We start from the raw sequence: 18,079 nt of genomic DNA, 5'->3' as shown, positions 1-18,079 counted from the left end.
CGAAAGTGAAGAATAACAAAGTTATTGGCTTGGGAAAAAAGGAATCGATTCTGAATCATGCGAACAAGTCGTCCGTCGTTCCAATTTCAGTTTCGGGTCAGATTGGCATCGCCAAACGAATCATTTGAGAGTCAGTCAAGAAGTAAGGTAACAATAACTGGCTATTATTAGAGAATGAAAGTGTTTTTACACCTTGTATGTACGTAAACTTGTTGTTGGACACTCCGTAGACCAAAGTAGGAACTTAAAAATAACAAAATATTCACTCTTTAAAAGTATATCTTGAGTGCACACTAGGTTGCTTTGTAAAAAATACATTGCAACATTTAGGGAAATCTGTAACCGGAATACACCTGTTTAAACCGAAATACAAATCTATATCAACTTCTGTTGTGTTTAAAGTGTCTTTTTACTTAAATAAAAAAAGAATCTCTTCTTCCTTGTAGTCAATTTTAAACTGTGATCACATTTTGACTCATCTGAATTTATTTATGAACATGAATCAAGAATTCCCTTCTTCTATCGCCGAGAGGATGTGAAGGACGCTGGTGACTAGACAGACAGCTTGGCAGTAATTCCATTTTTACAGCACATTCCTCTGTGGCTCAAACATTCCTCCCATGAGACATAAACTGTGACAGAGACTTTGTAGACAGACTACTTCCATCCCAGACTGGCGAAGACTGAGACACGCACACAAAAACAAACAAACAGCTCAGGATCAACATGAAAGCGTAAACAGACTGACTGAATCACATCACAAGCGCCGACATCCTGACATCCACCTATCCTGACCTAACCTCTCTTAATTAAAGCTACATCTGTCTAGAATACACTTTATTCAAGATATTTAGACCTTTAAGGATTAGTGCATAAAAATGTCATCATTTACTCACCCTCATGCCATTGTAAAACCCATATGGCTTTCTTTTGTGCAACATGAGAGGAGACGTCTAAATATGTCAAGCTTTTCATCGAACGATGACCTGAATTTTAAGCACAAAGCTATGGTATGACTTCAGAAGACTTGGATTAGCGAACACATGTTGAATTAATAGCTTTTTGATGCATTTATGGTTCCTTTACATTGGAAATTACTCACCAGTACATTCTGCAAAATTCCTTCTTTCGTGTTTCACAGAAAAGGAAGTCATACGTGTTTGGAACGTCTCACAGGTTAGTACAACATCTATAGTTGAACTGTTCCTTGAAATATCTCTGACACACTATAATGTCACCTTAAGTACACAGAAGAATGTGTTTATGAAGGTCGCAGGGATTTCCCAGCGATAAGAACAGGAGAGGAAAGACTGATATATTTATCGTGAGAAAGAGAATGTTTTTCTTGCCGGTCTAGAGGTCACCTGTCGTTTATGTTAGACAGGCTGGGGACTGACAGACACACATCTCTCTGACAGGAAGAGGACGCCTATAATGGCGACGGCTGGAGGAAGTGACTCTATAGGAAACTAGGAAACTATAGGTTTTCTAGGAAACACAAGTGTTAACTAGAGACAATCTGGAATGTCCACGCTTCACTGCACTTGTGTTATGAAATCAACAGGAACATATTGAAGTGACAGATTGAAACCAAATGCTGCTAAAATGGAAGAAGGTACTGGGGTTGTGAAGAAAATAATTGACTTTGAGAGAAACAGGATTTAAAAGCAGCTAGATATGCTCACAGCCATCGGACTGAATATACAAACAGTTCTGGGGCACTTTTGACTACCATTGTCATTGTTCCTACTATGGTAGTGGATGGTGGATAAGACCTGTTTGGTTACAAGCATTCCTCCAAATATTTTACACACAAATATCTTAAATATACAGATTGGGACCAATTTAAGGGTGAGTAAATGATGACAAAATATACATTTTCATGTGTACTGTCACTTTAATGTCCAACCAAATACCTGCACAAACATGTTCTTGTGTCTTTGTATTCTCATTTCTGTTCATTTCAGTTTTAAGACACATACACAATCTCTCTCTGTAAATGATTCCACCTTGAGAGCTTTTCCACCTATTCTCTCTCAAAGGCAAATTAATCATATTTCTGTTAGACACTTTTTAATGACATTAATCACTTTGTTAATCCGTGACAGAAATTGCCTGCAGCCAATAACACTGACTAATGAGGCCTGTCAATCACACAATCAGAAATGCTACGCGTGCACTGATCTGAGAACAGTCAGACATGACTAATTGACCATTTGACTGGCATATGTATATGATTATGTTTTGCATCAGTGTGTCTGGTCTCAGTGCTGTATATCGCATCACTGTTTCCATGACACGTATCAACATAAACATATAAACAGTCACCCACAAAACTACAGATGTGCTAATCTTGCTAGCTAGCTAGTTAAGGTTGTTTATAAGTAAGCTTTCAAAGATGGGTCTTAGATCTCGGTGCTGTATATCGTCTCATACAAGAAGCTTTCCTGTAGCTCAGTGGTAAGAGCGTGGTCCTAGCAACGCCAAGGTATAGAAACCAATGTATAGTATAATGCAATGTAAGTCGCTTTGGATAAAAGCATCTTCCAAATGTGTAAATGTAATCTTTAGTCAATTTGAATGGAACATGGAAGTTAGATGAAGTCAAGGTGTAGATGTATATGATCGTATTGTGTTTTACAAAGCATCCTCTATAATGCCAGAACATATTCAGCTTTCTAAAGATATAATGAACATGCTTGTATAAACTCTGAAATGTTAATTTTCAAATTTTGTGGATGTGGTCTAAATTATGAGAAAATATTTTGGTGAACTATTGCTATAATTGGTTTATCGATATCCTATGGTACTGTACTCATACAATGTTCTATGTCAGTTATGGTCCTAAAAATGTTTTGTTTCTAAATAAAATGTAAAGAAAATCCTAAAATTGCATCATATTCTGACGACGGTCTTAACCCTTCTACCTTTTTGGTTTTACTACAAATAAAACGAATAAAAACAAGGTTACTACGGTTCAACCATGATGACTACAAACCATTTTTTTACCAGAATAACCATAAATTAACCATGTTTTTCTTAACTATCAATACACGTTTAATATAGTAAATCCATAGTTCATTTCATTAAGGGTTAACACTTTCACATAATAACTGTTACGACAAGGACGGGAGTCAGATGCAGGAGTCAAGGGTTTCTTTTATTCCAATAATTATCTGGTGCAATCACAGACAGAATTCAGACAATGCAGGCAGTCAATGAAATAACATTCCAAAAGGGGATCCCCACAGCAATAATCACAAGGACCGAGCGCTCAGTCCACAATGTAAGCCGCTCCGGACTCGTTAATAATCCACCGTGCAAGCACACGGGTAAGAGTTCTCGCAATGAGTCAGAGTACCGTAATTCCTGGAGTAGAGTGCCAGCACAACCTCTCGAATGTGCCTGAGAGGGATAATCCAAAGAACGCAAAAATCCGAGGAAGACTCGGGTCTCCTCAGCCGTCAGTAACGCAAGACCCGCGCAGATGAAACGAGAAGCCGTCTCCTCCGTAGATCGGGAGGCGATGATCGATGACTCCCGTCCGAGTGGTGTGGCAGCGACCAGCAGCTGAGATCCGACCGAGGCAGTCAGCGAACTGGGCAAGGTGCGGTAGGTATCGCGATGGTTGTGGGAGATGTGGTGACACCGTGTAGATAATGGTGGCGCTGGAGTCTGGTTAATGGGCTAGAAGTCTGAAAAGGCAGAGTCCAAGGCAACGATTAAATACGTAGCGAAGACGTGTCGGGGCAACTCATACACCGGGAGAAATTCCAAATACCGGATGGTGATCTAACAGAAAGACGAGTCCTGAAAAATAGTTAACAAACTTCCAGACGAGAATGATCCTCAAAACAAGACTGATATACAAAACTAGACACGAAAGATATCCAAAACTAGACACGACCGAAATCTTAGGCAAGACGAGGTTTCCTAGACAAGGGTAATTTATTCAAGAAAGAGTAGCGACTAAAAAGCCACGGGTCAATACGCTGGATAAACGAACGATCTGACAGTGACTGTGACTGTTGGCGGGGACTAAATAGCAGGTGAATTAATACGTAGAGTGGAAGCAGGTGTGCGAGATGAGTGGAAAAGAGTACCAGGTGTGTAGGGAGACAGAGGAACACTGGGGCGGGGCAGACACGGACTCCAACCACATGGTTCCCATGCGATTGACAAAAACAAAACAAACGACACCAGTGCAGATCAGACCCGAGTCCTGACAGTACCCCCCCCCCCAGCAACGCCCCCAGGCGTCCTAGGAGGGGACTCACCTCGACGCCGGAAGAGATCCTCAACCAGGGACCGATCCAAGATGTCCCTAGACGGTACCCAACTCCTCTCCTCTGCCCCATAGCCTTCCCAGTCCACTAAATACTGGAACCCTCTACCGCGTCGTCGAACGTCTAGCAATCTCCTAACCTTGTAAGCCGGAGCACCGTCCACCAAGGTAGGGGGAGGAGGGCCCGGCCGTTTGCTAGGAGGGTGAAGAGGGGAACTACTCACAGGCTTGACCCTGGATACATGAAAAACAGGATGCACCCGACCAAGGTGATGAGGAAGCTTGAGCTTGACGGCCACCGGATTAACCACCTTCGTGATACGGTATGGTCCGATGAACCTGAGTGCCAGCTTGCGAGAAGGCACCCGGAGAGGCAGGTCCTTGGTGGAGAGCCATACTCGTTGACCACACACATAGGCAGGGGGAGCAGATCGGTGGCGGTCAGCCGCTGCCTTGGTCCGTCTCTCTGTCCGGGCCAAGACCTCTCTGACCCTTCTCCAGGTGCGTCGGCACCGTTGGACAAAGGCCAAAGCAGACGGAACCGCAGCATCGGGCTCCTGTGAGGGAAACAAGGAAGGTTTATAACCCAAGGAACATTCGAATGGTGACATACCTGACGCCGCTGAGGGACGAGAGTTGTGAGCATATTCTACCCACGAGAGCTGAGAGCACCAGGAACTGGGATTACTGGATGTCAAACAGCGGAGCATTCTACCAAGATCCTGGTTGACCCGCTCGCACTGCCCGTTGGTCTGAGGGTGGAAGCCTGAGGACAGACTCGCTGAGGCCCCGATCTGTCTGCAGAATTCTTTCCAAAACCTAGAGGAGAACTGAGGACCCCTATCGGACACAACGTCAACCGGCAACCCGTGGAGACGGAAGACGTGATCCACCATCAGTTGAGCAGTCTCCTTGGCGGACGGGAGCTTGGGAAGGGGGACAAAGTGGACCATTCTGGAGAACCGATCCACCACCGTGAGCACCACGGTATTGCCATCAGAACAGGGAAGGCCTGTGACAAAATCAAGAGCCACATGGGACCAAGGGCGGGCGGGAATGGGCAAGGGACGAAGCAGACCAGCGGGCGGGCAATTGCGCGTCTTGCATTGGGCGCATGTGGAGCAGGCCAACACAAACTGTTCGACATCCTTGGCCAGGGAGGGCCACCAGAAACGTTGGCGAACAGCAGCCAGCGTTCCCCGGATTCCTGGATGGCAAACCAGTCTGGATGAATGACCCCACTGGAGGACCTCCGGTCGCAATGGGACCGGTACAAACAGTTGACCCACTGGACACCTTGCTGGCACTTGCACCCCTCGGCCGGCCGAGATTACTCGCTGTTCTATGCCCCAAGAAAGAGCTCCCACCACAAGTCCCTCAGGGAGGACAGCGTCATAGGTGGAGTCTCTTTCCGCAGGCTCAAACAGGCGAGACAGGGCATCAGGCTTGACGTTCTTGGACCCCGGCCGGTACGAGAGGGTGAAGTTAAAACGGCCAAAGAAAAGTGCCCAGCGAGCCTGCCGTGAATTCAACCTCTTGGCTGAACGGATATATTCGAGGTTCTTATGATCCGTCCAGACCAAGAAAGGCTGCACGGCTCCCTCCAGCCAGTGGCGCCACTCACCCAGGGCCAGTCTTACCGCTAACAGCTCTCGGTTGCCGATGTCGTAGTTACGTTCAGCAGGGCTAAGGCGATGAGAGAAAAAGGCACACGGATGCACCTTCCCATCACTGGGCGACCGCTGGGACAAGACCGCGCCTACCCCGACATCAGACGCGTCGACCTCAACAATGAACTGGAGTGCAGGATCTGGAATAGACAGGACAGGTGCAGAGACAAAACGGGACTTGAGTGAGTCAAAGGCTACCTGAGCGTCCTGATTCCACCTGAACGGTACCTTGGTGGAGGTCAACGCAGTGAGTGGTCTGGCCACCTGGCCAAAATTTCTGATGAATCGTCGGTAGAAGTTAGCGAAACCCAAAAAACGTTGAAGAGCTTTACGAGTGTCGGGGACGGTCCATTCGGCGACAGCCTTGATCTTAGCGGGGTCTGCCTTGATCCCCTTAGCGGAGATAATGTGGCCAAGGAACGTGACTGAATCAGCATGGAATTCGCACTTCTCCGCCTTGACAAAAAGTTGGTTCTCTAGAAGACGCTGGAGAACCTGCCTGACGTGCTGGGTGTGTACCTGGAGAGAGGGGGAAAAAATAAGAATGTCATCCAGATACACAAAGACAAATCTATTGATCATGTCACCCAGAACGCTATTAATCAGGTTCTGGAAGACCGCCGGGGCATTGGTCAGACCAAAGGGGAGGACCCGATACTCAAAATGTCCCGTGGGTGTATTAAAGGCGGTCTTCCACTCGTCCCCCTCCCGAATGCGGACAAGATGATAAGCATTGCGGAGGTCTAATTTAGAGAAGACCTGGGCTCCCTGCAAGAGTTCAAAGGCGGACGACATAAGGGGTAAGGGGTACTTATTCTTGACCGTAATGTCGTTCAAACCTCGATAGTCAATACATGGGCGCAGGGAGCCATCCTTCTTCTGTACGAAGAAGAAACCTGCACCGGCAGGGGAAGAGGAGGGACGGATGAGCCCAGCAAGGAGAGCTTCTTGAATATACTTGTCCATAGCCTCTCGCTCAGGTTCAGACAGGGAATAAAGGCGACCCTTAGGCGGAGAAGTGCCCGGGAGGAGATCTATGGCGCAATCGTAAGGGCGATGCGGAGGAAGAGAAGTGGCCCTGGACTTGCAGAACACGGTCCCCAGGTCATGATACTCCACCGGAACGCCGGATAAGTCAGAGGGCTGAACCTGCGGAACACAAGACAGAGAGACAGGAGACAAGGCGGGGCCCAAACAAGACACGTGACAATACTGACTCCAGGCTAACACCGCATTACGCCCCCAATCCATGTGGGGATTGTGCTGTACAAGCCACGGATGACCCAGTATAACTTGATTCAGAGGTGAATCCATGATGTACAGCACAATCCTCTCACAGTGGTTCCCGGAAGAGAAAAGACTAACAGATGGAGTGATGTGGGTGATAGTTGTGAGGGGACTGCCCGTGAACGACTGTACCTCAATCCTATTGTCAAGGGGTATGGTCGGAATCCCCCATTCCTGAGCTGTGGCTGAGTCCAGAAAATTGCCCTCAGCTCCTGAATCAACCAGGGCATAGCCGGAGTGAGAGACCCCTTGAAAGACCAACTTAATAGGTAGCTGGGTGCGTTTAGAAGGAGAGCTTGCATGGAGAGTAGCGCCCACCAGAACTCTCCGATCTACCGGTGGGCGGTGGCTTTTGCCGGACACTGGAGGGCAAAGTGGCCCGGCTTCCCGCAATACAGGCATAGACCTTGGCTAAGACGAAGTTGCTTCTGTTGGGGGGTTAGTCGTAAACGGCCTAGCTGCATGGGTTCAGGAGTGGGAAACACGGTGGTCTCGTTGCCCGACGCGGCAGATGGTTGAGGCTGCCAGACTGGAAAGGGCTGTCGGCGCTGCTGCCGACGTCTGAGACGGCTCTCCACCCGAAGCGTGAGATTGATGACAGATTCCAGGTCCACTGGGAGATCTAGGGCTGCCAGCTCGTCGGCTATTGCGGGTCTCAGGCCTTCTAAGAAACGAGCTCGCAGAGCGCTGTCATTCCAATCGCAGGCCGCCGCCAAGGTTCTCAGACGGATGGCATAATCTGTTACCGACCCCTCCCTCTGGGTTAGTCGAGAGAGTAAGGCCGCCGCCTCGTCACCACGCACCGAACGGTCAAAGAGTTTTTCCATCTCCTTGCGAAACCCTTCAAAGGTGGCGCAAAAGGGAGCCTTCGCATTCCAGACCGCCACTCCCCATTCTCTAGCCCTTCCAGAGAGCAGGGTGAGGACAAAAGCGACCTTCGTCTCCTCCGTGGCGTAGCGGCGAGGCTGGAGGGCAAAGACCAGCGCACACTGGGACAGGAAAGCTTGGCAGGACTTGGGGTCTCCGTCATAGACCGGCGGCTTGTTAGCGTGAGGTTCCGCTTCCTGGCGATCAGCTAATCGTCCGGCTTGGAGGTGATCTAGACGGTTGGAAAACTCCGCCATCTGATTGGAAAGAGAGGTCACCTCCCTAGCTGTGGCATGCACCTGCTGTGCCTGCTGTCCTAACATCACACCCTGCTGTGTTATGGCCGAGCGTAGGGGATCGGGTCCTGCTGACTCCATGTTGTTGGTCAGATCGTCCTGTTACGACAAGGACGGGAGTCAGATGCAGGAGTCAAGGGTTTCTTTTATTCCAATAATTATCTGGTGCAATCACAGACAGAATTCAGACAATGCAGGCAGTCAATGAAATAACATTCCAAAAGGGGATCCCCACAGCAATAATCACAAGGACCGAGCGCTCAGTCCACAATGTAAGCCGCTCCGGACTCGTTAATAATCCACCGTGCAAGCACACGGGTAAGAGTTCTCGCAATGAGTCAGAGTACCGTAATTCCTGGAGTAGAGTGCCAGCACAACCTCTCGAATGTGCCTGAGAGGGATAATCCAAAGAACGCAAAAATCCGAGGAAGACTCGGGTCTCCTCAGCCGTCAGTAACGCAAGACCCGCGCAGATGAAACGAGAAGCCGTCTCCTCCGTAGATCGGGAGGCGATGATCGATGACTCCCGTCCGAGTGGTGTGGCAGCGACCAGCAGCTGAGATCCGACCGAGGCAGTCAGCGAACTGGGCAAGGTGCGGTAGGTATCGCGATGGTTGTGGGAGATGTGGTGACACCGTGTAGATAATGGTGGCGCTGGAGTCTGGTTAATGGGCTAGAAGTCTGAAAAGGCAGAGTCCAAGGCAACGATTAAATACGTAGCGAAGACGTGTCGGGGCAACTCATACACCGGGAGAAATTCCAAATACCGGATGGTGATCTAACAGAAAGACGAGTCCTGAAAAATAGTTAACAAACTTCCAGACGAGAATGATCCTCAAAACAAGACTGATATACAAAACTAGACACGAAAGATATCCAAAACTAGACACGACCGAAATCTTAGGCAAGACGAGGTTTCCTAGACAAGGGTAATTTATTCAAGAAAGAGCAGCGACTAAAAAGCCACGGGTCAATACGCTGGATAAACGAACGATCTGACAGTGACTGTGACTGTTGGCGGGGACTAAATAGCAGGTGAATTAATACGTAGAGTGGAAGCAGGTGTGCGAGATGAGTGGAAAAGAGTACCAGGTGTGTAGGGAGACAGAGGAACACTGGGGCGGGGCAGACACGGACTCCAACCACATGGTTCCCATGCGATTGACAAAAACAAAACAAACGACACCAGTGCAGATCAGACCCGAGTCCTGACAAATAACAATGAGGAAAAAACATTACTGTAGGCCTATGTAGAAATCAAAGACCCAGTCAGTAAAATCGATCAATGTTTAGCGCTGAGATTGCAAATTAAAACCAACGGCTCACTCGACCCCTCTGTTCTGAAGCACTTCTGAAGCTGACAAAACATGGTGAGGGGACCCGTGGTGTATGAAGATAGAAATAGCTCATTCTAAGGTACTAAAAACATAACGCTTCATTATATTATAATATTATATACTGAGGTATTTATAAACCTCTGAAGAAATAGTTACCGTATGTATATTATATTACATTTCTGTCAATGGATTCTCCAAAAGTTACACGCTTTAAACCATATAATGCTTGAGCTACAGTGTGCCAAGAGATAATTTTACGAGGGATCCCTTTAAACTTTCCCAAATGATGGCATACATTCCCTCTTTATCATTAGAATTGGTCTTTGTTAACTGGTGTGAGAGGGATGGGGTGATTATGACTGTATGACCCCAGGCGGTGTGTATGCAGAGAATATCTGACGCAGCTTCTTCAATAAAGTGTCACACTCTTTCTCGTTTCATCTAAAAAACATCAACAGTATCATTGTGATCCGGCCGGACACATGAAAGAGTTTGTCCTAATTATTCAGAGGATACACAAAGACTGAGGCAGCAGTTGGGCAAGAACACGTGTGAGTTAGGGGACAAACTGTCCTCTGTAGAGTAAAACAGAGGTCAGAATCTCTTTTCTTTTGTCTGAAGCACATAAGCACTCACACCAGGACTGTGATAATTGGCAAAGCGTGGTTACTGCACAGTCCCTGTGAATGCGCTGTCCCTCTGAAGTAAAACAGCACACTCAGTTCAAGCACACGGTCAGAATGTTCTGTTAACCTCTTTGTTAGGCTTTTAGTGCCATAATGTCTTAGAAATAATGCCAAGCTGACCTAGTAATATAGAAACTCAGTGTCAACAGGTTTGAAGAAAAGCTACTAAGTTTGAATGTCTTGACGTGCTTTATAAGAACAGTATTTGTCTCTGGATGTCCCGTTTAACTGTCTAACATCAGCAATTAATAAATGAAACAATAATATATATATATATATATATATATATATATATATATATTAATATCAAAAGGATTCATTTACAAATACAGATTTATGCTGTACTATTCAATTCTTGAGTTTAACACCCTGACTCAAAGTGGTTGGATTTAATTGAACACACTGATTTTTATTTAGTTGAATTATATTGAATTATTTTATTCATATTTTTGGTTTTTTTTTTGTACGAAAATGTAAAAATTCTTAAAACCAAAACTGTGAAAGAATTAATAAAGAAATCCGGTAAAAAATTCGGTTGTGTTCTACAGAAGAAACACCTGGAAACATTTCCTCATTCCTTTAAGATTTCTTTGCAAAAATGAAATTTGTTTTTAGCTTGAGGCTTTCCCTATAAAGATGACAACTTAAACACTCATTTCCATCCTATTAGTCAAGCACCTGTGACCTCTGACTCCACCTAACCTACAGAACAGGTATGAACACGTGTCTAATGAAACGCTCACATCTGACTCGTGATCTGTGACTAACCCATCACTCCATTTACAGAAAATCAAGACGGCAAGATCTTGATCTAAATACAAGATTTGCAAGGGTAATTCTTTACAGTACCATACAACAGGCAGAAGTTAAGAAAGTTGACATCCATGCAAAACACTGGGTACTACTGCAATAACATGTTTAGACAAGCATCACTATTTTATTACTCATACTTTTAGGGACTTTAAGTGATCAAATCATATGTTAAACGATTAATGATCACATTAGGGAACAGAACATCTCTGAGACACTGAGGGGTGGGATGCTTGACTATACAGCTACCTGGCAACCACCCGGAACACTAAATCAACACATAAAAAACACCATGGCACCCACATAGCACCCTTCCACCCGACTATTGCAGCCTCGTGAGGACCACGTATGTGAAAATATAGTTGACTGTTACACCACAGGTGATCACAGATAATCTGGAATGTATTCCAACTGGGAATGCACGGCGATGGGGATGATCATACAAGCCTGGACATCAACAGGTGAAAAATGAGTGAGACGTGAGCAAGCACAGATGGGGGAAATGAGACCAACAGCCGCACTTGAGACACAACAGCTGAGGTGTAAAAAAGCAAGGCACACTTGGCAAGAGAAGAAGAGCCCCAGCACTGCCCGTTGCTAACAGACAGGTAGACCACAGGGACAGAGGCCTGTATACAAAGAACATCAGACATCTAAACACGCAACAGCTGGGATGTAACAAAAGGCCACTGACGGAGAGAAAAACACACACAAACAGAAACTCAAGACACAGGTGGGGATTGTTACAAATAAGCTCTAATAAAGGAGAGGACAGACGTGAATTGAGTTGCAATTACCCCAATGAACAGGTGGAAAAGAACAATGGAAGATCAAATAGAAAACAGGTTTGAGAAGTACAGGCCGGGTGGATGAAAAGACATTTCATTCACGTAATTGGTAAACATAGGTACTCAGACTACTAAACAGGTCTTGATCTGGACTGAGCCAATGAGCATGGGAACCGGTAGCATAATGGGACAAGAGAGACAGTCAAGGTTTGGGAAAGACCGCTTTAGGGCAGACAGACTGATGGAGAGCTAGACAGGTGTCACGACAAAATATTAGGCTGGGTTTGAAGAATGCTGTTTTTTGTTTTTGGTAATGTTCTGAGCTTACGATTAGTGTGAGGAGATATTACACAATACATTTTTTAGATTCTCATTTTGATTTGGATGATCATTGTTAAAGATAATACATCGCTATTGTCCTTGCGAAACCTCAGAAGCCCAAATTCGCTTTTTCAAAAAATGGATAAAACAAGGTACTCCTACTATTCAGTAATGTGTTGTCAAAATTAACAAACACTTTTTATACTTTTTATTGGTTCAATATTTGCAAAACCCAGTGACAAACATAAAGATTGACTAATAATAATAATTTATGTCAAACAAATAAAAATCACAAAATATTGAGATTTTAGAAGGACAGCAGCGATATTAATTGTATTGGTAATGTATTACATTGATGAAGCAATATGCTTTAAAGTTTGTTCAATGTCAATTAAAGAAAACCTTTTAACCTTAGTATTGTTATATAAATACGGCTATAAAAATGTATGTAGAAGAATTATTACTTTGCCCCAATAATAGACAACATATACGCAATGCTTGTTATATACCCATGTTAAAGGGATATTAAAAGAAATGAAAATTCTGTCATCATTTACTCCCACTCTAGTTGTTTCCAAACCTGTATAAACTTATTTGTTCAGTTGAACACCAAGAAAGATTGTGGAACGATGTTAGCAACTGACAGTTCTGGGGCACCGCATAGTGTATTTAAATGGTCGTCAAAAGTGCCCCAGAAATGTTTGCTTTCCTAAATTCCACAAAATGTCTTCTTTTGTGTTCAGCAGAACAATAAAAATCACACAATATTATTTTCTACTATTGTAGTCAATGGTGCCCCTGAAATGTAAGTTGCGAACAGTTGTCCCTTTAGATCACATATATTCAATTCAATTCAATTCAATTTTATTTATATAGCGCCTTTCACAATTTGCATTGTTCCAAAGCAGCTTTACAGGGGAAAAACGAAAAACCCAAGAAAGGGTAAAACACACTACATGGTGTTTTATATAATAAATCCAATTATTCTAGTAAAATAATATCTAATGTCAGCATCTCCTGGTGGTTTATTTAGCATATTTGCATTAAGTGAATGCTTGGCTGAAAAGATGCGTTTTTAATCTAGATTTAAATTGGGCGAGTGTGTCTGATCCTCGAATAATATCAGGAAGGCTATTCCAGAGTTTAGGTGCTACATATGAGAAAGCTCGACCCCCTTTGGTGGATTTAGTTATTCTAGGTATTATCAAAAGTCCTGCGTTTTGAGATCTTAGAGAGCGTGATGGGTTGTAGTATGATAGAAGCTCTGTTAGGTAGGTAGGGGCTAAACCCTTTAAGGCTTTATAAGTGATTAAAAGAACTTTAAAGTCAATACGATACTTAATGGGTAGCCAGTGAAGGGTTGATAAAATTGGGGTTATGTGATCATATTTTCTGGTCCTGGTTAGAACTCTGGCAGCTGCATTCTGAACTAACTGTAGTTTGTTTATTGATGATGCAGGACAACCACTAAGTAGCGCATTACAGTAGTCAAGTCTTGAGGTCATAAATGCATGAATAAGCTTCTCTGCGTCAGCAACACACAGAATATTTCGTAACTTGGCAACATTTCTTAGGTGGAAAAAGGCTGTTTTTGTGACATTTGAGATGTGATTTCGAAATGACAGGTTGCTGTCTAATATAACGCCTAGATCTTTTACTGTATTTGTTGGAGTAACAGTACATCCTTCAACTTGCAGTTTATAATCAGAAATATTTGGTTTGCGTGTCTTAGGTCTGATAAGTAATATTTTTGTTTTATTAGAATTTAAAAGAAGGAAATTATAGGTCATCCAATGTTTTATATCTTCAATGCACTCTGCCAATTTGGGTAGCTGGGAGGAATCATCTGGTCTTGATGAGATATATAGCTGAGTATCATCTGCATAGCAATGGAAGCTAATTCCATGTTTTTTAATAATGTTTCCAAGGGGAAGCATGTATATGGAGAACAGCACGGGTCCCAGAACCGATCCCTGAGGTAATCCATAATTTACTTGCGTTAAATAGGATGATTCCCCATTTAGATGGACAAATTGATGTCTGTCTGACAAGTAAGATCTAAACCATTGTAGTGCCTGTCCCTCAATACCGGTATAATTGTGTAAGCGATCTAGAAGTATGTTATGGTCTACGGTATCAAACGCAGCACTAAGGTCAAGCAGGACCAGGAGTGAGATGTGACCTTTATCTGATGCTATAAGCAGGTCGTTTGTAATTTTAACGAGCGCAGTTTCAGTGCTATGATGAGATCTAAAGCCTGACTGAAATTTTTCGTGCATGTCGTTATTTTGTAAGAAAGAGCACAACTGAGTGCACACTACTTTTTCTAGAATTTTAGACAGGTATGGGAGATTTGAAATCGGTCTATAGTTTCCTAGTTCATTTGGATCTAAGTTTGGTTTCTTGATTAGAGGCTTAATGACGGCCATCTTAAAGGGACCTGGGACATGGCCTAGATTAATTGACGAGTTAATAATGTTATAGATGGGCTCAATTGCAACAGGTAGTAACTCTTTTAATAATTTAGTTGGTATGGGGTCTAGTAAGCAAGTTGTAGGTTTAGAGGTTGCGATAAGTTGAATTAAATCTTCCTGTTTTATAGTTGAAAAACGCTGGAGCCTTTCTTTTGGAGCGATGGTTGGTGCTAATTCATAGGACAGATTTGGAGGTTGAGTTTTTACAATTTTGTCACGAATGTTTTTGATTTTCTCTGTAAAAAATTTCATGAATTCATTGCTACCAAGGTGCGGCGGAATAACAAGGTCAGGTGGTGTCTGTTTATTTGTTAATTTAGCAACTGTGCTAAATAGAAACCTTGGATTGTTTTTGTTGGTTTCTATGAGGTTACGAAGGTGCTCTGCCTTTGCTGCTTTTAGTGCCTTTTTATAACAACTTGCACTCTCTTTCCATGCCATTTTAAAGACTTCTAATTGTGATTTTATCCATTTGCGCTCTAGTTTGCGTGTTTCTCTTTTAAGGGCGCGAGTGGTGCTATTGTACCAGGGTGCAATATTTTTCTCATTAATCTTTTTTGACTTCATAGGTGCAACAGCTTCTAATGTATTAGAGAAAATAGTGCCTAATTTCCTGATCATGACGTCGAGCGATTCGTTATTTATTGGTCTGGTTATTAAAGGAGTCAGATATGAAAAAAAGATGAAAAAGGGTTTAAAAAAACATGTTTGTCGCAAATAAATATACAAGATTACAAAAGTAAACATTGAAAACAGACCTGAACTCCAATAAAAAGTTTCTTTTTGGTCAAATCGTTTACGTTACAACCTAATTTATTCACTTGGAAACACTTTTATCCAAAGCGTCTTACAAATGAGAGCGCATTCAAAATCGCTGTCAAGCAGGCCTCCATTGGCTTATCTCTTCAAATGAAACGCAATCTTTCTTTGCTTGGGCGAACAATGCAGCGCAGCTTCTGTGTAAAAGGTTTTATTGGATCTGTAACCATTGTAAATGAAGACAGATAAGGAAGAAATAGGTTCATGAACAATGAGTCACGTCCTACAGGTCCAGACGTGCTGAGTGGTTCTTTAAAGGAGCAGGTGGGACAGAAAGAGAGACAGCCTGACAGCTGTAGTGTGACTGAATACAAATGTATTTGTATGTATTAATGCATGGCAACTGTGTAAGCAAAACTCTATTTGTCTTCTCCAGCTGTGGAGCGCGACTGGCACGAGTGTTTTTTGTGTGCGTGTCAAACCTCTCCTGCTGTAGAGTGGATCGTGCCGCTCTCAGGTCCTTCAGCTCGGCCCCCGCCTCCTCCAGTCTACGGGTCACCTCCTCCTCTTTCTGTTGCCACGCCAACAGCTGCTCCTGCAGGGACTCGCATCGCTGTTGACATGACAACCAGCTCTCCTCTTTTTCCCTCAAGTCTTGGGACAGCCTTTAGGGGAAAAGCGTGAACACGTTGACTCATGACACATGTAACTATTTAGGCCCACAGGAAAATTGCATGTCTGCACACACACACACACACACACAATGGCTTTGTTCCTAAGTGGTGAAATGCCTCTCTGTGTTGCCTACGTAGTCAGCTGACTTCTGAGGCAGAATCTGAAAATCATAGTTGGTCAGCACATGTTTTGTTTTGGATGCTGGTCCCCTGCATGGCATGAAGTCATGCTAGTATAAACTGGGATTTTTAGCCGGATAACAGAAATGGAATGTGATAAACAGCTAATTTAAAACACTCTTCTTTAAGGGCACGAGAGACTTGATTAACACCTGCTAACACTTACAGTTGATTTCACTAGAGTTGGGCGTTAGCATGTTTTGCTAATCTGTGTTATCCTAATAACACAAACAACAGAGAACACACAAATATTGGGTGAAGAAGTCGATTTTGATCAGATGGAACATTTACTTGACAAGGAAAGTGAACAAAGATATTTTGTCTTGTTTTATAAAAGAAACTATAAAAATTAAGTAAGTTTATGTTTAAAACTTGCAAAACATCTGCCAGTGGGGTAAGACAAATCTTGCATTGGATACTTAAGAAAAAGGTAAAGCTAAATTCAAGATAATTTTTCTTACTCCAATTGAAGACAACACAATCTTGATTTAAGAAAATGTGGATATTTTTACTAGAAAATGCTTTTTTCCCACTGTATTCACATCATTAAACACCAAGCAGAGCAGAAGCAGGTTGAAATAAGACACAAAAATGTACCAAAAATAAATACGTGATGAGTGCTAGATTCTGCATTAATGCTCATACACAGCACAGTAATGCCTTACACTCAAAGCTCAGCTCTTCAAATGGAGTCATAGGGATTTTAAGACATACCTTAAAATGATGTCTTTGTAGCAATCTACAAGTAATGAATACCACACAGTCCGTTCTTACAATACAATGTGCATTTAAAAGTAGTGATAAGGTCTTCATCTTGCGCAAATGCCTTTTCTCTGCTTCAAACTTATCAGTTACAGCAGGTGTCTAAAAACTTCCTCTACCTCCTCGAACAAGGACCTTCAAGAGACCCTGTCAGTATCTCTCTCTATCTTTTCCCTCCCGGAAAAAAGTCGGAAATTCCCAAACATAGCAGATCTGGTCTGTTAGCCTCCATCCTCCTTATAGAGGAAGACACTTCAGGATATGGTGTGACAATGGTACACTTCCCATGTGGAACAGTTATCACTTCAAGATCAGACAGTTTCCTCTATAAAAGCAGCTGACCTGAAGATATCTTTAGGCATCTCAGAAGACCAGCCGTGGAAAAACGAAAAGGTTTTCTGAAGAGGATTTTATGGTCTTAGTTCTGAGCTGGTGTCTGTGTAAATGAAACAAAGATAAGTGTCATCCCATGGGCCCACTCACATCTGTGTTGTTGTTTTTTTGGATGCTGTATAATGCAGATTAACGTGAATGCACACATAGGCTGCTTCTGGAATGCCTAAACAATAAATGAAACGTTGACGCTTAACATATGTTTGAAATAAAGTTGAATTCTAAATGAATGCAATGTGGGGACCACATGGGTGTATCTGCGGGTGTTTCAGAGTAGTTTTTAGAGCGAAGGAGTGAGAACCGTTGTAAAAGATGGTGTGGGATAGATTTAGAAGAGCGTCAGTCTGATATCTGTCATCAGAAAAATTTTAGTTTATGCCTGTGAGTCTGTTTTGGAGATATTGTTGCTCCTCTGGGGTGGTGAAAATTAAAGGAGCTTTGAAAACCGAGATGTGAAGTGTGTGTGTGTGTGTGTGCGGGTAGCTCTGAA

The 18,079-nt window shown here is 43.5% G+C and overlaps 1 protein-coding gene across 1 annotated transcript in view; it reads right to left on the bottom strand.

Annotated features, from left to right (window-relative positions):
• The window catches only part of lekr1 (Leucine-, glutamate- and lysine-rich protein 1), a 67,537-nt gene that overhangs the window by 8,559 nt on the left and 40,899 nt on the right, over positions 1–18,079 (bottom strand). Inside the window, exon 9 of the mRNA XM_079466580.1 lies at positions 16,063–16,245. Within this exon, the coding sequence (XP_079322706.1) occupies positions 16,063–16,245 (183 nt within the window). The remainder of the gene's footprint in view (positions 1–16,062; positions 16,246–18,079) is intronic.

The sequence above is a fragment of the Barbatula barbatula genome (genome assembly GCF_947034865.1).
Source record: "Barbatula barbatula genome assembly, chromosome: 10".
NCBI lineage: Eukaryota > Metazoa > Chordata > Actinopteri > Cypriniformes > Nemacheilidae > Barbatula > Barbatula barbatula.
Note: the sequence above shows the minus strand (reverse complement) of the source record. Positions and strands in the feature narration are given on the sequence as shown.